The sequence below is a fragment of the Pelmatolapia mariae genome, linkage group LG20, assembly GCF_036321145.2.
Source record: "Pelmatolapia mariae isolate MD_Pm_ZW linkage group LG20, Pm_UMD_F_2, whole genome shotgun sequence".
Lineage (NCBI taxonomy): Eukaryota > Metazoa > Chordata > Actinopteri > Cichliformes > Cichlidae > Pelmatolapia > Pelmatolapia mariae.
The window spans coordinates 36,130,044-36,151,476 of NC_086244.1; the positions used below are offsets into that span (position 1 = coordinate 36,130,044).

At 41.2% G+C, this 21,433-nt stretch overlaps 2 protein-coding genes across 3 annotated transcripts; both read left to right on the forward strand.

Annotated features, from left to right (window-relative positions):
* Positions 1-352: 352 nt before the first annotated feature.
* On the forward strand, positions 353-3,544 carry LOC134618554 (succinate dehydrogenase [ubiquinone] iron-sulfur subunit, mitochondrial-like). The gene is made up of 8 exons (XM_063464003.1): positions 353-496; positions 1,256-1,389; positions 1,510-1,595; positions 1,712-1,848; positions 1,959-2,075; positions 2,746-2,847; positions 2,953-3,075; positions 3,157-3,544. Exons 1-8 carry the CDS (start codon positions 437-439, stop codon positions 3,235-3,237), a joined length of 840 nt encoding a protein of 279 aa, XP_063320073.1. The 5' UTR covers positions 353-436; the 3' UTR covers positions 3,238-3,544.
* Positions 3,545-5,206: 1,662 nt separating this feature from the next.
* Positions 5,207-21,369, forward strand: atp13a2 (ATPase cation transporting 13A2). 2 transcript variants are annotated; one of them, XM_063463807.1, is made up of 29 exons: positions 5,207-5,340; positions 9,142-9,218; positions 9,629-9,796; positions 10,490-10,548; positions 10,658-10,724; positions 10,802-10,881; positions 10,992-11,069; positions 11,149-11,218; positions 11,366-11,500; positions 11,594-11,660; positions 12,599-12,730; positions 13,385-13,546; positions 13,815-13,925; positions 14,021-14,067; positions 14,149-14,337; positions 14,436-14,642; positions 14,815-14,919; positions 15,256-15,412; positions 15,533-15,644; positions 15,757-15,881; positions 16,021-16,199; positions 16,654-16,746; positions 16,829-16,908; positions 17,054-17,206; positions 17,343-17,439; positions 19,279-19,502; positions 19,650-19,801; positions 19,976-20,148; positions 21,097-21,369. In XM_063463807.1, the coding sequence occupies exons 1-29, from the start codon at positions 5,328-5,330 to the stop codon at positions 21,259-21,261; spliced, it is 3,477 nt and encodes a 1,158-aa protein (XP_063319877.1). In that variant the 5' UTR covers positions 5,207-5,327; the 3' UTR covers positions 21,262-21,369. The 2 variants fall into 2 exon arrangements, with proteins under 2 accessions (XP_063319877.1, XP_063319878.1); XM_063463808.1 differs by lacking the exon at positions 5,207-5,340 and adding an exon at positions 8,340-8,500.
* The last annotated feature ends 64 nt before the right edge of the window (positions 21,370-21,433 follow it).

Here is a 21,433-nt window from a genome sequence, read left to right on the forward strand (position 1 = left end):
CCTAAGATAAATTACTCCAAACAACAACCTTGCATTTTAAAGTATGTAACTGACCCAGCAATGAGAGTTGTGAAAGAGACTCATACGTATGCTGCTTTCAGGTGCTGTCGGAAAAATATGGATGAGTAATGGATTAAACCTACCCCTACGGCCCGCTAAGTGATTAAGCAGAGTTTCATACATGATCGTTAAAATGTTAAAATGTTCTCGTTTCATGCTTCACGTAATTCTGCACGAGCTTTAGTCAGAGCAGACTAATATGCTTGACGACTTTAAAGAATTTGGAGAGGGGACGTGAAGGCAACAACAAAGACGTTCCCTGCGTCAAGCACGTAGAGGGCGTGGTCTCGGCTTACATCAGGAGCGCAGACAGCAGCAGCAGTTCACATAAAGTGACCGATACTATTGTGGCTGTCAGAAATATCCAGGCAGAAACATGTCGGTGGCGTGTCTCAGTAGAAATGTTTTGGCTTTTAGGAATTCTAGTGTGATGGTGGTAAGTAAAAAAAACCAACAAAAAACATCTAATTCGGTATTTGAAGGCTTCATTGACGTAACTATTAATGGCTGTTTTTGTTGGTTCGTGCACTGTTTACTTTGTGCTAGGCTACAGGATATTATCACAAAGTGTTTATGCCTATGTGTAAATCTGACAGTACTTGACAGAGTCAGCTGTCAAGCGAAAACTGTCGGACAACTTTTTCTCCTCGTAAAGACCTCTTTGTTGAGTGGTAGTGCACATAAGTTATACACTTCATACCTTCTAATAAATATATCAGTTATTAATGCATTAAATTAATCTTTTATTGTCCTGGAAGAGTCAGTTAGATAACCAAAGTCCGCAAGGTGATGTAACGCTTTCAGTTCAGTTCTTTCAGGCCTCCACTAGGGGGAGACTCCATACTATCTTACACAAAAGGAGCGTACAGTAAGTAACTGTGTTGTGTAAATACTCAACGCGACAAAGACTGATCTGAGGGCATCTAAGTGTACTGTCTGTCATTATAACTGTAAATTAAATGCCCTTGTTGCTGTTGTTCATATGAGGGAATGCATTAGCACTGGTACTAGACTCTTGTATTCCAGGATATTCCCAGATTAGTTTTACATGACACCACCAACAGGAATGAGGCATCCCTTTGTACATATCTAATGTTTTTAATCGGACTGTGCTGTTGTACTGTTCTTATTCAGATACCTTGGGAATGTTCAGTTCAGTTCATTTGGGATTGTTTGTTTACTATCTGTGGTACAGATGGTGCGTCATGCTCAGACTGCAGCTGCTCCGGCTCCTGAACCCAGGATCAAAAAGTTCCAGGTTTACCGCTGGGACCCCGACAAACCCGGAGACAAACCACGAATGCAGACGTATGATATCGATCTCAACACGTAAGTCACGATCTGGCCATTGAACAGAAGGCTGCTGAGCAGTATGTTTACTTTTTACTGCATGTTTTATGCCATTGTCTAATCATTGTCTAATAAACTGACGTGTCCTCATTATTACAGCTGCGGGCCGATGGTTCTGGATGCCCTCATTAAGATCAAGAATGAAATAGACCCCACGCTCACATTCAGACGTTCCTGCCGTGAGGGTAAGAGAGGCCATTTGGATTCTGTTTGCACATAATAATGTGAACAATTTCTGAATGAAAGAAATCAATGATTTGGTTTCAGACTGACTGTCTGTGAATATCTCAAATATCTTCAGGTATCTGCGGCTCATGTGCCATGAATATAAATGGAGGAAACACGCTGGCGTGCCTCAACAAGATCGACGCCAACACTAGCAAACCCACCAAAATCTACCCGCTTCCACACATGTATGTCGTCAAAGATCTGGTGCCTGTAAGTACTGCGAGTCGAGAGAACCCATCTAAGTTTAAAAACAAGCGACGTGGAAGAAAGTATATTACAGTTTATTACATTCATCATGTGTCTCTCCTTATTACCACCAGGATATGAGCAACTTCTACGCACAGTACAAATCCATCGAGCCCTACCTGAAAAAGAAAGATGAATCTCAGGAGGGGAAGGAGCAGTATTTCCAGTCAGTGGAGGACAGACAGAAGCTGGTAGAAAAATAAAAAAAACTTATTCTTTTAATCTCTACGTGATTTACATGGTTAACACAAGCAACATTGAAGCCATGTGTCAGTACTGTATAACACGCTGAGAACTGATCGCGTAACCCAGAGATGTCAAACTTATTTTACATTGCTGACCACATACAGCCAACTTTTATATTATGTAGGCCAGACCAGTGAAACTCCACTTTCTGTCAGTCTGCAGAAGTTTAACTGCAGATTTAATCAATGGGATATCTTATTATAAGATGAAGAAGCTTCATTTCAACAGTGTGCCTAGGTTTTTCTACATGATAAAGAAATGCTGCTGTAGTAAAATTAAAGAAATCTGTCAGCCTGACTCTTTCGGCTTAAATTGTAAGAAGTAAATGTGTAAAATTACAGAAATCTATAATGTAATTACTTTGCTGTATTGTGAGATGCCATGGGGGAAGTTTTTATCATTAGGAGAAGCTGTACAACCTGAGAAAATGTAGTTAAAAGTCCAAATTTCTGTCTTTCTTTACACTGGGCCGATTCTGGCCCCCAGGCCTCATGCTTAACACCTCTGGTTTAACCATTAAAATAAATAATTAATTTGGTAGCAGAGTTTTAGGAGCTGTTGCTACTTTGAGCAAACAGGCAGAATAAGCTGGTATTTGACTGTCTAACATAACAGGATGGCCTGTACGAGTGCATCCTCTGTGCCTGCTGCAGCACCAGCTGTCCCAGCTACTGGTGGAATGGAGACAAATATCTGGGACCTGCTGTCCTCATGCAGGTGGGTAATATATTATATTATTATTATAGTGTTAGGGAGATAGCCCTTTTTTTCACTGCTGGTGGAGATGCCATTGATACTGAATTTGGTGTCTTTATCCCACAGGCATACCGGTGGATGATTGACTCCCGTGATGAATTCACAGAGGAGCGCCTGTCTAAACTTCAGGACCCCTTCTCGCTGTACCGCTGCCACACTATCATGAACTGCACTAAGACTTGTCCCAAGGTGCTCCGATGTGACCAAACACACACTTCCTCACAGTTAAGACTTTCAGTTTCTCACTCTGTCTGACTCACTTCTCTACAGGGACTCAACCCGGGAAAGGCCATCGCGGAGATCAAGAAAATGATGGCGACTTACAAAGAGAAGAAAGCAGCAGCTTCATGAGCGTGTGAATATGAAACTGGTTCAAGATCCACTGAGGATACCTCAAACTTAGGAGGCCAGCTGTAAACCTTGCTTACAACTGTAAATGTTGTGCTCTTGATGAGTGTCCTATGTGTTTGAATGAGTCCAAGTGTGTTTAAGTGAACAGGAAGATGGAAATTCTGAGAAAAGGACGCTAGAAATGCCGTACAAGTGTTGCAACATGTTGGACTACAGTTCTGCTTTTTGCATGCTGTACTACATTTGCTTGAAATTGTATCAGATTGTTAATATTTATATGCATAATCATTAAACTCAAGTAAAGCTTGATATGGAGGCTATGTTCGTATGCTGATCACCTTCGCAACTTGCATTCCAATATTGAAGGATAATGAGATGAAAACATATCAGATGTTTTCTCACAGTGACATAATTTTCTGCTTATGGCAAAGAGGAAGAAATAACCTATGGTGAAAAATCTGCACCTGTTGTCATAACGACAACAAGCATTACCCGAATTCTATATTTTGATGTCCTACACCAACAAACTGCCCAACAACTACAGGGCTGCATGTGTTATTGGTCTGTAGTAAGCTGTGTAAACAAGAACATTTTTTTTTGGACCGTAAATATTCTTAGCAGAATGAGTAGCGGTAAAATGTAACCAGGTAATATTACATGCATATTATGCTAAAGCCATTTACACACTGTAAATGGCCTGTATTTGTATAGCGCTTTACTTAGTCCCTAAGGACCCCAAAGTACTTTGCACTACATTCAATCATCCACCCATTCACACACTGGTAATGGCAAGCTACATTGTAGCCACAGCTGCCCTGGGGCGCACTGACAGAGGAGAGGCTGCCGGACACTAGCACCACCGGGCCCTCTGACCACCACCAGTAGGCAACAGGTGAAGTGTCTTGCCCAAGGACACAACGACCGAGACTGTCCGAGCCGGGGCTCGAACCAGCAACCTTCCGATTACAAGACAAACTGCCAACTCTTGAGTCAGGCTCGCCCACCAGCTGTCTCCATACCAGCCTTTGTGGTAGTGCTCTGCCATACTGCACATTTTGGTATTGATCCAACACTAAGTAAATACAGGGCCAATATTGTCGATACCAGTACAAATACTTTTAATATTTAAAGGCAGCTTATGCCAGAGAGAGCAGTGTGTCATGAGTTTGCAGATTTTGAACACATTTTAATGACCACTAAAACACTTTTTTTTTTTTTTTTACCTCACACAATAGTTAGTTAATACAGTAATTCACACCTTTCAGTCTTGCATGTATTTTGAAACTTTTTTTTGAAGACCAGCTAGGCCAGCTTCTCTTGTTTAAATGTGTTGTAGGTTATAAATAAAATAGAGGTGAAAGTCAACGCAAAAAGATTCAGACATTTTTAATAGATCATGTTTCAGGTATAATATTTCATTGCCGAGTAAATAATTTATTTAACACAATTCAGCGGGCTGCGTGGTGAACTTGGGTAGAAACAAATTGTTGATCCTTTCGCGCTGGTATCGATACCAATAAGAGCGTCGGTATCGCTATTTGGATTGATCCGCCCACCTCTACTCTTGGCGATGGCTGAATACGATTGTTTGGTATTTATATTTAAGGAACCGGGTTTTCCAATATTAGGTCACAGCATTTTATTTGTTATTTTCGGCCATTTAATAAAAATTTAAACCTTTCTTTTGTGTAAGGCCAAAGTTAATTTGTTGGATGTCATTTTTTTTCTAGAGACATGTAATTATGACATATTGTTTTTGTCATGATATGCGTGATCCACATGAACTGCACCTAAAACAACAACTGTTCACGCATATCATGACGGCTTTATTTGGGAAAACGAGCTACGTGAAAGAAATGAGCAGATATTTGTGGTCCTTACCAAACCAGCAGTAAACCTCACCACTTCACGCTCTTTAACGTAATGCTATTTCTGCGTCGTCACAATTTTGGACGAGGAGGCTATCCGTAGACATGTGTCATTGTAGTTTGGGTCGCTGCATGGTTTGAAAGCTTTTATGACCGGGATGAGGAAACTGTTTGTCATTAACATTATGATGGTATGAGAGGTATGCGGGATCTGACGACGGGATGAACAGGCGCAGTAAGTGCGGATGCGTTAAAGGGAACGTTTCCTGCATACATACACACTGTGTTTGCTAACTGTTAGCCACAACTCCGTTATCTCGCCGGCTAGATACTGATAAATGTTGGGCGCTGATGGCAAAAACTAACAGTCATCTTCTGTCAGCTTGCCTACTAAGGTCCCACTTTCTTATTTTTTCATTTGATCGACTGTGTACTACGTCAGTATAGTGTCAAAAAAGGACAAAGGGCTGCTAATAAAGATAAACATCCAGAATTACTGGAAATTCTACTGTAATGTGAAGCCATAAACCTTTCATTTCTTTATATTTTTGTAGGAAAATGGGAAAAAGGTGCAGCGATTTATCGAAAAATGTGCAAACGTAAATGAAAATACAGTATATAAGGCAGCAACCTAGTTTTTACAGTTCTAGCAAGCTAGGAAGTAACCTTTATTCTTCAGCACAGTCTGAACTCTGTTAGGCATCTTTCATAAAAATGTCTTTAAGTAGTCTTCAAGAATAGTTCTCCAGGCTTCTTGAAGGACATTCAAAGCTCTTCTTTGGATGTTGGCTGCTTTTTGTTCTGTTTTCTGTTTAGATGATCCTACATTGCTTCGATAGTGTTCAGGTCTGGCTCTGGGGACAGTCCAATTCATGACTGATAGTGTTCTACTCTGTGTTTTTCTATAACTGTGTGCTTTTACTGCACTGGCCATTGCCATAATGCATATTTTCAATTCTATGCATTGTATGGCGGGTCAAAATCTGATGGTACTTTGCTCCATTCATAATTCCATCAATTTTGACAAGATCCCAACACCACTAGATGAAATGCAGACCCAACCATAACAGAAGCCCCACCCTGTAGACACTCATTGTTTACCTCTCTTCTCACCTCCTCCATACTTACTGACGACAGTCACTCTATAAGACCTGTTGCCACTGATTTTTCGGTCAAGTTCTTGTGAAATTTCAGCCAATAACATAATACCCTGGAGATGAATTAATGCTTATCCCTTTAGGACTTGGCAATCTAAAGACTTCAGCATTGCCCTACTTTTGCTACTTACAAAAGCATTACAGAAACTACTGTTTCCTCAATTTAGTGTTACTTATGGTATTGCTGTTGTATCTGCTGCAGCTACAAATTCTAGCACTTGTGCTGTGTGTTAATAAGTTTGTGTGCCCTTTTGCAGTTTCATAAAGTATTGTTTGGGCTCCGAGTCAGTAAATTTCACTGCTGTTGTTGCTAAAACTGTTTCTAAGTTGCTAAGATGTAACAAAGGAATTTACTGGCCATATCAGGATGGCAAGCTTATCCTTTGGGTGTACGGGCTCTTGGTCCCGGCAGAAAAGCCCAGTATTGGTTATTTAATTTGAAGGATTTGTTTTTGCATCCTCAGCTCAGATGACTGTCTTGTGTCTGTCTAGTCTTTTTTTTTTTTTTGCACACAGGGCATTTCCTTTTTGAGACACTGCAGAAATTTTACTCTGTGTAAGTTCTGTTTTATCGTGAAACTGAAAGTCTGGGCTTTCTTAAGTTTGTGCACAATGTGCTCTACATTTTGTAAAGAGATGACACCTTACATGGGTGACATATTTGAATGAGTTGGTGACTCTTAACCGGATGAAATCAAGCACTGGTTTTTACAAAGAAAATTGGTAGAAGCTGGTGAGTAGCAACATGTGTTAAATGAGCCATTCCAAATAGTTGGGTACACAGAAAACCGTGGTAAATGACTTCAAAATCAAGGCCCACTGTGGTGAATGAATAGCTGATACTTTACAGGCTTCTTTTGGTTGAGTATGGCCTAGTTCGACCAAAGTGAGCATGTGATTTGGTCAAATTGCCCAACTTGGATAATCCTCCACATGACTGCAGTACAGGCATGGCAGAACAGATGACTCGGTTGTTTCTTGTGGTCAGGGTAGCGTGTGTACGTGCGTGTGTGTGTTTATATGTAGACAAAGTGACAGTACATCATATTCTTATTATGAACATGCAGCAGTTATGGTAACACCCAATACAATCACTTATCATGCACAATGCATTGTCTTAATGATAACTTGATAAGTGTGTGCGCATGTGTGTGTTTCTTGTTTTTCCAACAAGATCACACTTGGTCTTGAAGTGAAATGAGTTAGGCAAATCTAAGTCTTTCTAGAAGCAAACCCTGGTAGTCAGGAGTCATGTTGAAAATTATTTTGACAAAGCACTGTCTTCAGTTTAATTATAATTTTAATAGAAAGACAGAAGTTTGATCTCAACCAGTTAAAAAATTTGGCTGTAAAAGGCTTTTTTCCCCTTAAAAATGTAGATTTTTACCTCCGTAGAGTTTCTCTCTTTTGTTATTATCTGTGGAAATGTAGTTAAATGTAGTTAAGGTGTACTGGGACATAAACTAGATGGGGGTAGGTGATCTGGGAAAGGCGCAGATTAGCCCTCTGCTATCTCCACTTTGTCTTTTATCTTAGCAAAGCTCACGATAAGAAAGGCAGAGAGCAATCACTGTTTCTCAGCTGGAACTGTCCACAGTGTTGCAGCAACATCCAGTGTATTTTAAGATAGCTGGTGGCGCAAACAAGCACAGAAACTTAATTGTGTTGTTGTCTCTAACTGTTGCTGTGTGTGTGTGTCTGTGTGTGTGTGCGCGCGTGGGTATGAACCAGATTAACTCATTCTTTTAGTTTTCAAACGAGGGAAAGCAGCGGAGTCTAATGTCTGTGCTAGAAAACAGCTGTGAGGTATTGAATGCCCCTCATATTGTCCGGAGCCCTTTCTGTGCCCAGGTGCGGCTTAATTACTGTGCCGTTCCCATGGTTACCTCACCCGGGGCGGTGGGCGGGCTGCACTCTGGCTGTTAGCTACCTTTATAATAATAAGATAATATTCCCCTTTCCCCAGTACATTTTTTTAATGTAACTGTCCTGTCCGTTTGTCCGCACGCGTAGTCTCAGACATGATACAAATAGATTAAAATAAATACAAATCAATGTCCTGTCTGCAGTTATCCGGGTGACGTTTCGTGTGACGGGTTTGTTTCAGAAGCCGGTTAGACTCGTAGGTATGAAGAGCCCGGATCAGTATACGCAGGCTACAAGGAGCCGAAGCACCACTGCAAGGTGGTCTGATCTGTAACTTTCGGGAAAAGGCTTAATTTTAATCGCGCTTTGACGGTAAAGTCAGTTTATTCCTTAAGTGTGTTTTCAAAATAAAGGAATGTGGTTTCGTTTCGATGCGAGCCAGCTGTTTAGAAGCGGAAGTCTGTTCTGAAAATAGCTTCGTTTATTGTGCTTTTGTTTTGTTTTTCGCTGTTATCGGTATGAGTTTATAGCGAGCTTTTCACCTCTCTCGCGCTGTAAAGTTAATGTTTTCGTAAAACATCAAAGTGTTTCCAGCTTAATGAGATGCGTGGATTGACTTCATCAGAGTTTATGGTGACTCTTGAATCTCCTAAAAATCTTTTACATTGTGATCTTGTTTATTTAGAAGTACACAGATGAACAACTTAATCACTGACATGTTTTTACCCGCACTGTCCTGGACTGGAGAGCTCTCCCTGTTCAGTTTAGACCACATTGCAGAGGCAAAACATTTTTTAATATTTGTATCTGAATTCCTGCTCAGGATGTCTCACATTAAAGAAAGTCTTCTTCAAGTTTGCGGCATGGACTGGACACAAGCTTTGCACTGCGTTTTGTTAATATTGACTTTGAAGGTGTGTGTGTGTATGTGTGCGCGTGTGTGTGTTATGCTGCTCGGTTCATGTTAATGTTTTAACAGAGGCACTATTCGCCCTGTACATCCTGTTCTGTAGGTAGTGTGGTGGAGCCGCAGAGCGGACTCCCCTCACCCAGTCCACGAGACCCCCTGCTGAGTCCTGACACACACATGGTAAGAACCTACTCAGTGTTTCTGATTCCTGTTGTGGCGTGTGTTGTTTGTTATATAGCTGTGAGTTAGATAGGTATAGTAAAGAAAAGGTTAAACTGGGAAAACCAAATGCTGTATAAGTGAAAGTGCAGAAACTGGTGACTTGATGTTGTGCCCAGCACCTGTCACCTGTAGATGCAGAACTTGCATTGGTCTCTGTGGCCTTGTTATAAATAACAGCTCTCATTTGTGGTTTTTAGTATCACTTCCAAAGACAAAACCTGACACAATCTGGCTTCCTACAGTGGCTGTTTAACATGTAATGCCAGCAATGATAAGTTGACTAGATTTATGGAAATGAACCGCTGTGTGGATGTGAAAATGAGTCTGATTTTGAACCTGAAATCCTGTTTGGCTCTCTCTCCCACCAGGATGTTCAGGGGTATAAGTGGGTGCGCTGGCGGGTGTGGTTGTGTCGACTGGCTGCCCTGCTGTCCTTGGGGCTCCTCCTGCTTGTGTTTCACTGGCGCCCACGGTTTGGTGTCTTTGCCCGCTGCAAGTCCTGCCCTCTGGCTTTGGCGGATATTGTGCTTCTCAGAGTGAGATAATCAAACAGTTCCTATGCTGAAGTAAACTCAACCTGATGGCTGGCATTATTATCACTGCCTATCACTTTGTTCCACATTGTCCTTGCAGGACTTAATCTAGGCTTCTTATTGCGAAAACTGGCGTGGTCATAGAGTATTAGTATATGTATTATGTATAGTTGTTTACACATTCTCCAACAAAAGATTCCAGGAGGAAACAAAAATCCCTTTGGGGTTGCGTCAGGAAGGGCATCTGGCATACTAGCGTAACTTTACGTAACTTTTTAAAAATATATGCTCGCTAATATATGCAATGATAGTTCCATTCCAAAGTTTTAAATAGGGTGTCACCTCCAGCTTTGTATTCCTGGTGTCCTGCATTCACAGTTTGAAACGAGCTTTTTTAGCTCCTCTCTCATTAAGACCAGCCTCCTTTTACGCCAACTGTCTTCAGATTGGCTTCCAAATGTAAACATAAGGTTTGAACAGCAGGTGGGTGAATCACTGAAGTACTGGAACTTTTTAGTGAAATACTCCTGCTTACACTAACCTGAAGAGTTATTACTTTACTTTATTTTGTGATGTTCTCATCACCCAGATTGAATGGCAGTTTTCTGTTAGATACTTCCTGTCTTGTGGTCCTCTGTCTTGAAAGTGTCCAGTTTCCAACTCTAACTGGTGAATTTGTGTAACCTTTTCCTTCAGGACAGTTTTGGCCAGCAGCATGTGGTGGAGGTCCTTACAGAGGAGATGGAGGAGGGAAGGTGAACTACTTGTCTATATATTTACATGACACCTTAAGCCTTTCAACTGTGTACATGTATCTAGAGAACTGTTAAACAAAACTAATCTAACTTGGTTGTTTCTTTCCAGTTTGGAGTTGCTTGGACAGTCGGAGGATACTGAATCCAGAGATACAGTTCAGCTGTACAAAGAGGAGGTAAAGCAAATGTTTCAGCAGAACCTTTTGTCCTGAACGGTACTTCTCCAAGATCTGACAGCTTTATTGTGTTACAGAAAACACTGCTGCGGTACTACCTGTTTGAAGGACTGCGTTACGTCTGGGTGGATAGGAAAGGCGCGTTCTGTCGTGTTAGGTATGCAGTGGGATTCAACTAAACTAGACTCATGAGTTTGTGTGTCTTAAATAAAAAGAAGAACATACCCCCAAAAGAAAGTGGATTTATTTATTTATTTGTTTTTATAGTGTCCTCAATGAGGACTGGACCTGCAATAACCTGCATGGCTTCCAAAAGGGACTGAGTCCCCTGGAGCAGAGCTTTAGGTAGGAAACACATGGGCACAAACACATTCCCTAATCTCAGAGGACCATGCTGAATAATCAAATGCACGATTTCTTTCAGGAGAACCATATATGGAACAAATCTTATTGATGTGCCTGTGAAGCCTTACACAAAGCTGCTGTTTGAGGAGGTGGGATACATGATTACCTTCATACCGATTTCTTTTTCATTGGGCTTTTAAATATTTGATGTAATAATTTATTTAAAAAGCTCACATGATGCGTCGAGTTATATATTTTTTAAATATATTGTTTCACTCTTTTTTTTGTTTCTGTAGATCCTCAACCCATTCTATGTGTTCCAGATGTTCAGCATCATCCTCTGGATGGTTGATCACTATTATATTTATGCCATATGTATATTTATTATTTCTGTCATCTCCATCAGTATCTCACTTTATGAGACCCGGAAGGTGAGCCTGTTATCAGAAACACACTGGAATTGTAACTGATTGTGTTTAAGCACAGAAACGAGAGAATAATGGTATTTATGTTTTTGTGACCAGCAAAGCATCACGCTTCGCAACATGGCCCAGCTGGTCACAACGGTCACCATTCGCAGAAAGTCGGGAGGTGAGGGGTATTTTTGTTTGTTTGTTTGTTTGTTTTTTTAAGCAGATGTTTTCTAATATGAATTTACTTTTTTTCCCAGAAACACAATTATTTGTAGAATATTTAACTGATTGATACTTAAAATAACTTTGACAGGAGTCCACTAATGTAATTCATGTGAAGATGGAAGAGCAGTCGATATGCTCAATAAATAATATTAAAAAGTTTTAATTGGTAAAGCAATGACAGTCACTGAGAGGAGCATGTTTGTCAGTTAAAAACACTTCGATTTGCTGATGAGATCAAAAAATAGTGTTCAAACTTAATGAAACTCATTGTAGCTGTTTTTTGTGTCGGTAACAGTTGCTAACTCTTAAACGACAGATGCACCCTATTAAAACAGAATGTCAAGTCCAATCATTTGGACCAGTTGTAGTGTACAAGTAATTTGTTAAACGGTTTAACTGGCACATGCTTGTCCTCCCTTTATGGTCCTCTCTTTATGCACCAACGTGGACAAGGACCTTGACAATGTGCTTTACCGGCTGTAGTTGTGTAACTTTGTTATTCTATCTCATACACAAACATGTTCTACTAAGCATCGCTGAGTGCAAACAGAAAAACTCCCCAGGGAAACTTTAAGCTGTTCCCTTGAGGCATAAACCAGCTGAGCTTTTTGTTTGTTTAACTAGTTTGCTAAAATATCCAGCAGCTATAGAAATGTAACAAAAAAAGAGAGAGAGTGAGAAAATATAATTTGGTTCCACATTGCCTGTAAGGCTACACATGTAGAAACAGAGAAAAGTACTACATTAAGCACATTAGTGCAGGACTGGTCACGAGGACAAACATTTGCAAAGGAAGTGTGAAATTATCATGTTCTAGTAGGTTTTCGATTCTGACTAGTCACTCCAGAAGTCTTCGCATAGACATCTGTACTGGACTGTGTGTTTTCTCAGAGGAGGAGTGTGTGAGTTCAGTGGAATTGGTCCCCGGCGACTGTTTGATCATCCCTCAGGAAGGTATGCTGCTGCCCTGCGATGCTGCCCTGCTGGCTGGGGAGTGTCTTGTCAATGAGAGCATGCTCACAGGTAATTAATTGACCTCAACAGCACCTAAAGACATTTTCAAACAGCCATTTTGAACTTTTCTAAGACATCCTGCAGAGGTGCACGTGAGAGCAGATGTTTGGACATTTTATTTGCCAGTCTGTGTAATGTATGATAGCTCTGTGGCCCATACTGATGTTTTAGAACAGGTAATAGTCTGATGAATTCATGCAATCGTACCTTCAGTGTGTTCTAACCAGGTAGCACCCTGGCCTAAACCAAACTGAGTCGTTCCAGTAGTGAGAATAAATGTGAGGCAGACAATTTCCTGCTTTGTGAGAGAGGACAGTTTCTAACAATGTCCCTATGTAACTATCATAACCAGGTCCTGACCTGATTCTCCGCATCTGGAGTTAATGTGTGGAAAAACAAAATCGATTGGCCGTGCTCCTCAGTGGTCATGTTATTTGCTCGTCGTGCACTTCCAAACTACTTCACGTCAGTGCTAGTTATTCAATGAATGTTTAGTATATGAGTCTGTCCAAAAGAGGGTACATAACTTACTTCAGACACATTTTTATTATTTGACCAACTAATGGTCGTGGCGCTTGGTCATAAAGGTGTGTTACTAATTTTTATTACAGCCTGACCTTTGAGGAATGTGTGCAGTAATCTGCTCTTGTCATCTGTGTCCAGGCGAAAGTGTCCCAGTGCTCAAGACTCCACTGCAGGCTAGTGATAGGAAGTACAGCTCAGACACTGAGCGCAGACACACCCTGTTCTCCGGTACGCAGCTCATTCAGGCAAAGGGAGGAAGACCAGGAGGCGGTGGGGCTGTTGCTGTTGTTACAAGCACCGGTGAGCAGAGAAACCGATGATGTGACTCGTTCTTTTAGTGTTTATTTTGCAAGTTGAAGGGACCCTGTGATGCTTTGACTCCATGCAGAAATATTTTTCACTGAGGCAAGACGGATCAGACTTTCCTGCAGTGATTAATAAACACGAGTATAAAGAAAATATAAAAGGGTTTACAGTTGCAAATAATTATACATTAAATATATTTTGGCACTTAAACTGTTTATACACCAAGTGAAACCACTTCTGTTTGTATGTGGATTATCCGCAGGGTTTTTCACAGCCAAAGGTGACCTGGTCAGCTCCATTTTATATCCTCAGCCAATCGACTTCCGCTTTTACCGAGATGCCGTCAAGTTCCTGCTCATCCTGGCTTCAGTTGGTAAGAGCTTTAACAGCAACCTGGTTATCATTAAGACATGAAGCCTTTTGACCCAATAACAAGTTTTTCCAATATTTCCCATCTCACTGCTGCAGCTCTCATTGGAACCATTTACATTTTTGTGGTCCTCTATAGATCAAATGTAAGTGGCATCTCTAGTGACTGCATGTTTTGCTCGCATAGTAAAATGCTATCACTGACCTGTGGTTGGATGTGTATCCAGGTGACCTGGGCAGAACTGGTTATTAGGAGTCTGGATATTGTGACCATTGCGGTGCCTCCCGCTCTGCCTGCTGCCATCACTACTGGCACAATCTACGCTCAGCGAAGGTTGAAGCAACATGGCATCTTCTGCATCAGTCCACCGCGCATCAACATCTGTGGCAAGGTCTCACTCTTCTGCTTTGACAAGGTGAGGAGGGAGAGTGTTACCAGAAGTGTGCTGTGTACATAGAGATGAACCACAGCTACTTTACATGTTGCCGGTGCTTTGTACATCTGTTTTGTCAGACAGGAACATTGACAGAGGAGGGTCTGGATGTGTGGGGAGTGATGGAGGTGGGGCCTGCCGGTTTTTCAGAGCTGGTGCCTGAGCCCAGGCTTTTGCCTTCAGGGCACCTGAGGTCCGGCTTGGCCTGCTGTCACACTGTTGCGCTGCTGCGTGGCCAGCTCCTCGGAGACCCTTTGGAGCTTAAGATGGTCGAGTCCACTGGTTGGGTATGTTACCGTGTTACTTATTGCAAAGTGCTTGAGCTTGCGTGCATCTCATTTAAAAATTTTGATTGTTTTTTTTTAATAATTGATGAAAATGTATGCTTGGAGGCTCTTTCAGTTTCACAATCTGAAAACATTAATGGGAATTGGAGTTCAGTTTTTTCTGATTTTGCAGACTCTTCAAGAGCCAGATGGAGATGGCAGTGTGCTAAATGCAGAGTTTGGAGGCCACAAAGTTTTGGCAGTAATGAGACCACCAGATCAACAAGCTTATGGAGCAGTGAGTATCCCTGTTATCACTGATACAGGTTGATCAGTAGGATTTATTAAAGCAAATGCTTACTGACTGTAAAGTTGTTATATGGGCAGCGGTATTTTATTTTTTTTTCTTCAAATAGTTGCTCCTGTGTTTCGGCTGCTGATAATGAAAGATGTACTTGGTTTGTGCCTCTTTTCTAATGAAAGACAGTTGGAAAGCAGATGTAGCCAGGGCAGGTGGATAAATGAAAACGCGTAAGCTTAAGCATTGTAATTTTTTTTAGTCTGCTTTGTCTGCCATTTGGAAAGATCAAGAACTTGCCGAAAGTCTTCATTTATTCTTTCATTTTGCTCTCAGTCCACGGATGAGGCGATGGCCATTGTACAAAGGTTTCCCTTCTCCTCGGCCCTGCAGAGGATGAGTGTGGTGACAGTGACCCACGGGGGGCGCTCAGCTCTTGCTTTCATCAAAGGATCTCCAGAGATGGTGGCGAGCCTCTGCCAGACTCAAACAGGTTCAAAATTGACACGAATCATAACTATAGCTTTAGTGACATTCACTCACGTTTTGTTTTTTTGCAGTATGTTTTCCTATTTTATGAAGTTTGTCCAAAATGGGATGTTTGCATTTCCAGTTCCAGCACAGTTCTCCAGCAAACTGCACAGCTTCTCCAGTGAAGGCCTCAGGGTTCTCGCAGTCGCCTACAAGCCATTAGATGTGAACTCTAACTTAAGCACCATTGAGCGGTAAGAACATAGTCTATATTTCTGGCTTAGTTGTGGCACCAAAACTTATCAATTTTTTAAAAATTATCTAGAATAGTTTAATATGTTTGCTGATCAAGCTGTTTGTCCACAGAGGGGAAGTAGAGAAAGACATGCACTTCCTGGGTTTGCTGATGATGAAGAACTTGGTAAAGCCTGAGAGTGCCAAAGTTATCAACATTCTGAGAAAGGCGAACGTTCGCAGCATTATGGTCACTGGTGAGGAATATTTTTGTATTCACCACTGACTGTGCAACTTATAATATTTCTTGTTATAAGATAGTAAGTTGCAGGAATCGACACAGATGGGTTTTTTAAAGGTTTTTTTGTCCCATCTTGTGTGTCTTTTTAACCCTAGGGGACAATGTTCTAACAGCAGTTAATGTAGCAAAAACCTGTGGGATGGTGGGATCTGACGAGAAGGTGATATTCGTCACTGCAACCCCCCACACTGCCCAGTCCATGCCCACCCTGACGTTCAGCCTGGAGGAGGAAGCGGCTCTTTCTGGCCAAAGTTCAGTAGAGGTCATCACTCAGGTTGGTCTTGCTTAAATGGGACACTCCACTCTGGATTGTACTCTGTTGCTAAAATGTTTGTTACATTCACACTAGCAGCTATGAAATTATGAAACGGCTACGTTGTGAAAGAGTTCCCGTTGAAGTGTTGCTCACTGATGTAACGCCTGGGTTCTGTGTTTGTGCCTGTGGCCTGCAAACATGGAAGTAAATGACCTCAGTGCTCAAGTAAAGTCGAGGCCTCATATTGTTGCCTGGTTATAGTTCATTTTTAATGAAAGCAAATATGTGCAGCTTTGAAGGCAAATGAAATGGTATGATCTTCATCTCTCTCTCATATCAACACATTAACAGCTTGAATGCTTTCTGTTTCTATGACAGTTGTATGCATAACAAGTCCAGCTATGGCCTACTTTTTTTCAACCGGCAGGATTCATTCGAGTTACTGTTACTGATGTCTCTCCTCCTCTCTCAGGGTTTGTATCAGGGTGGTTTTGTCTATCACTTGGCTATCAATGGCAAGTCCTTTGCTGTCCTCTGTGACCACTTCCCTGAGTATCTGCCGAAGGTAATGGAAACTGTGTAAACAGGAATACTTTGACAGTGCACCGCACTTGCACGCTAATGACTTTAACCTGCTGTCACTGCAGGTTTTGATGAGAGCCACGATATTTGCACGTATGGCCCCTGACCAGAAAACCCAGCTAGTGAAGGAGCTGCAAAAACTGAAGTGAGTGCAGTTTCTGCAGTGTACACAAACTAGAAAGGAGTTGACACATAAGGAGAACAAATGGGAAATAAAACAGAGTAGAAATATACTGAAAGAGAGTCATTTTTATAATATTAACTGTGAAATACTGCTACTGTTTCTGAAGCTACCGAGTGGGGATGTGTGGAGACGGGGCCAATGACTGCGGGGCACTAAGAGCTGCTGATGTCGGGGTTTCTCTTTCCGAAGCTGAGGCTTCAGTCGCTTCACCTTTTACTTCCAAAACTGAAAACATCAGCTGTGTGCCCCTGCTTATCAGGTAAAGACTGAGATTAAAAGCCTAGAAAACACAAAGCAGATGGGGGAAGTCTTTTTGAAGACCAACCAAACTTCTCATTTTTGTCTGCAAAAAGAAAAAAATTTGTCCTTTTTTTCCCTCCTCTTTTTCCATTTAGAGAGGGACGATGTTCTCTGGTCACCTCCTTCAGTCTCTTTAGATACATGGCCCTCTACAGCCTCATTCAGTTCTGCTCCGTCATCATCCTCTACACAGTGAGTATCAGCAGATCACAACTCCCTCATCTTTCTCTGCTTTGTCCCGGTAGATCACCTTCAACATAAAGCTGCAATTTATTGCCAGCTTTTCCATTGTAGAAATAAACCAAAACATACATTTTATGGATAAAATGACTGAAATAAACTGAAAATTTATGAAAATATGTGTATAAATAACTCATAATAAACGTTATGCATCATTCATTTTAAAATACGCTTTTGAAAGGCTTATTTTCAAGGTTAAAAAAAAAGGCAACTAGTAGGTAAACTGACATTTACCACAAAGACACTTTATAATGAAATTTAATTATGAAATTATTAATTATTAAAGAGACGCACAATGTTTACTTTGATAAATGACTGCTGTCATGTCCTCTTCTTTCCCTTCCTGCCCTCAAAGCAAACAGTTTAATACTTTTACCAAATTTAGCCAGCTGCCGTTAGTGCCTGTTAGATCTGGTTAGCTCTTGCTAGCATTGGCAAAAACAATCCAGAGTCCTGTGTTTTCTCTCAGGAATATTTTTAGATTCCAAATATTATGTGCCTGACTTAGCTAGCTGGTTAATTCACAGTCTCACCAACAAAGTGTGGACTGATAAGTTTAACTGAGCTAAGCAGTCAAAGCTAATCAGGGTCTGTTTATTTACAATAGTAGTTCATAGAACACAGCTTGATTTAAGGCTTTGCAAAATGTCTTTAAACATTGAAACTTGCTGAAACCCACTAAAATCAAGAGCCTACAGTACTTGACAGACTTGTGGTTTTACACAAAACAATTTTTGGGGGGGTCACACCCACATGTTTCAGATAAGCAAGACAAAGATAACACAAAATGTAGGTGTAATGATACCTACATTTTGGTAGGTCTGGATAGCCAAAAGCTATCCGGCTATCCAGACCTACCTGGCCCTGTGGGAAATGGTTATTGCCCCCTCTTCATCCCACCCTCTATATTAATAATGAATTAATGTGATTAACTGCATTTTTTTTTTTTTTTTTTTTTTTTGAACGATGAGTTCAGTTTCACACCCAGGCCTGATTACTAGCAGACCTGTTGGATGAAGAAATCACGTGACCTGTTTGACAAAGCGAAACAGGCAAAAAGATCTCAAAAAGCAGCTTAAAAACAAAGTCATCAAAATCTATCAGTCTGGAAAGGGTTAAAGATCTGATGGTTTGGGACTCCAGTGATCCACAGAGAGAGACATGATCCACAAATGGAGAAAACTCGGAACAGTGGTGGACCTACAGTGGCAAGCCTACCAAAAATACTCCAAGAGCTCAGTGAAGACTCATCCAGGTCACTCACGCTGGAAAACCCTCCGCTTTGGCTGAATGAAAGCAGTTCTCCGAAGTTGAGCAAAGTTCCTCCACAGCGATGTGAAACATTCATTGCAAGTTATCGCAAATGCTTGATTGGACTTCTTGCTGCCAAGGGTGAAAAAAAACCAAAACAGTACAACCTGGTCTACAGGTAGTGAGAAACAAATGTGGCCCAAAATTTTAATAAAACGGCATGAGCGAAAGCACACTGCATTCTGTTCAGCTCCTCAAAAAAAGCAGTTTTAACTGTTATTCTTAGAAGCAAATGGAAATGACTGTGCATGTGGAGCTCTTCATTGATAAAACTTTAAAATTTGAAAAATGTTCTTTCACTTAATATTGAACACTTTGGTAGCCCATAAGATGTGACCTGTGCAGTCTCTTATCACCAAATGCCAAACAGAACCACAGTTCGGTTGACTTGATCTGCATGAAATCAAAACAAAGTCCTAAATCACACAGGTTTGTTTTGTTTTTTTCTCCTCTAAATAATCATTCTTGGTGTGTGTCCAGGTGAAGACGAGCGTAGCAGACCAGCAGTTCCTGTATTATGACATTCTTCTGGTGACTCTGCTGGCCATTGTGATGGGGAGAGGAGGCCCTAGTGAAGAGCTGCACCCTTCCAGACCCGCGGCTAGTCTGTTGGCCCTGCCCGTCCTGGGCAGCCTCTTCATCCACACCTGCATGATCGCTCTGGGCCAGCTGGCTGCGCTCTTCATCACAACCTCAGAGGAGTGGTCAGCAAAATAGCTTTTATTTCTCATCAGACTGCCCTCAAGAAAACTGTTTACGTTGACTTCTGTGTGTTCAGATGCAGATTTAGAAAAAGAGCATCCCACGTGTTCTGCACTTTAACTCTTATTTGTCTCCTCCTTCATTTTTAGGTATATTCCTCTCAATGCGACTGAGGTCGGAACAGCCAATCTGCCAAACTTCGAAAACACCTGTGTGTTTGACATATCAGGTTTCCAGTACATCATCATGTCAGTGGTAGTCACCAAGAGCTACCCCCACAAGAAACCCCTCTACCACAACAGTGAGTCGACATGTTCAAATGCCAAAGGAGGATAATTTCAGTTTGGGAGGGCGATGCATTTGGCCAAATTTAGAACTATTCATGAAAGTCATACTAAGTTCAACATTATTAGTGAAACTTATCACTGGTGCAGGACAGTTGAGTCACAGGTGTTTTTTTCTCTCCTTTTCCCAGTGGTTTTCCTTATCCTGCTGTTCGTCCAGTTTGGTGTGATGACCTGGCTGGTGTTGTATCCTGGGGCTGTCTTTAGCTGGTTACTTCAACTGCACAACATCTCTGACATGAATTTTAAATTGCTGCTCGTTAGTCTGGCTGCTCTCAACTTCCTCATTTGTTTTGTCGTGGAGGTGAGTGATTTGTACGGAGCATCCCAGATTCCCTGTCTGTTAAACTACGCAGCAAAATCAACGAAATCAGACATCTTTACAGTGGCTGTGATAGAAAGCTCGTAATATTCAAAAGTGAACATGTTTGCTAGAATAAGGCCCTACTGTAGACTTTCATTTTTTTTTTTTATTATAGCACATTTTAAAAGCAGCAGTGCTGACCAAAGGAGTGATGTGACCATGCTTTCTGTTAAAAAATGCACAGCAGCATTTTGGACTAACCACACATAGTCCACACTAGAGGTGTTGATGGCCTGAATAAAGAAGATGGGATTTTTCTTTAGCGAATTGATGTAACTGGTAGAACATTATTTAACAACTGTGGCCACATTTGTTAAATAAAATAGAGAAGCATCTAAAAAAAATAAATAATTAACAGTGAGGGAACAGTAAGAAGCAAGAGGGCACACGGTATCACAAACCTTGACATCTTGTAGACTGTTAAACGGAGGCTGCAGTGGAACAGAGGGATCAAATTAAATGGGGTAATAGTAATAATGATGCTTTCATTGCTTTAAGTGAGATACGGTACTGTGCAAAAGTCTTCACACTTCATTTCCTTATACTTTGCTTACTTTGCTTTCAAGGAGCCAGGCTTGTTTTGCAAAGTAGGTCTTGAGCAATAGTTCTCAAGACTCTGAAGGTCTTTCAAAATTTTCTTTGGACACTGACTTGCTTTGTTTTTTAAAAACTTCTCTTTATAAAAGAAGTGCTGAGTCTAAAAAGTAACTTATATTAGATGAACATAAACAGAAATCCAGCCAAGACCTGAGGCAGTAATAATTTGTTGTCATTTTCTATTTTCTGAGCAAAATATAAAGGATAGGGGTGCCTCAGTACTGTTGTGCAGTACTGTATATCGACAGATTCCCTGAATTATTCTACCACTTCCATGTTTTTTCCTCCCAGGTGCTGATAGACCTGGGTCTTTTGAACTGCCTTCGACTGCTGCGAGGGAAGCGTCCGTCTAAGAAACAGTATAAACAGCTGGACTCTCTTCTGTCAGACTCTACATCATGGCCGCCTCTCAATCAAACTCTGACCCCAACAGATACAGTTATGTACTGTAGCTAGCATCTGCTTGGCCTTCCGTGACTGTAATCTGAGCCAAACTATGCCACAGATGTCCAAACTACATCCCCAACTTGACCAACAATGCAAAGTCTTCAATAATAAACTATTTTTATTTAAGCTGCAAGCGTGTTTTTAACGAGTCATTTCCAAGAGTTTAATGTGTTTTCCAATG

Coding starts and splice junctions, on each gene's coding strand:
- LOC134618554 (XM_063464003.1), top strand. CDS start 437: ATGTCGGTGGCGTGTCTCAGTAGAAATGTTTTGGCTTTTAGGAATTCT. Junction 1,596..1,711: donor CAGACGTTCCTGCCGTGAGG/GTAAGAGAGGCC, acceptor AAATATCTTCAG/GTATCTGCGGCTCATGTGCC. Junction 2,076..2,745: donor TGGAGGACAGACAGAAGCTG/GTAGAAAAATAA, acceptor CTAACATAACAG/GATGGCCTGTACGAGTGCAT.
- atp13a2 (XM_063463807.1), top strand. Junction 15,413..15,532: donor CCTCTGCCAGACTCAAACAG/GTTCAAAATTGA, acceptor TTGCATTTCCAG/TTCCAGCACAGTTCTCCAGC. Junction 19,802..19,975: donor GAAACCCCTCTACCACAACA/GTGAGTCGACAT, acceptor TCCTTTTCCCAG/TGGTTTTCCTTATCCTGCTG.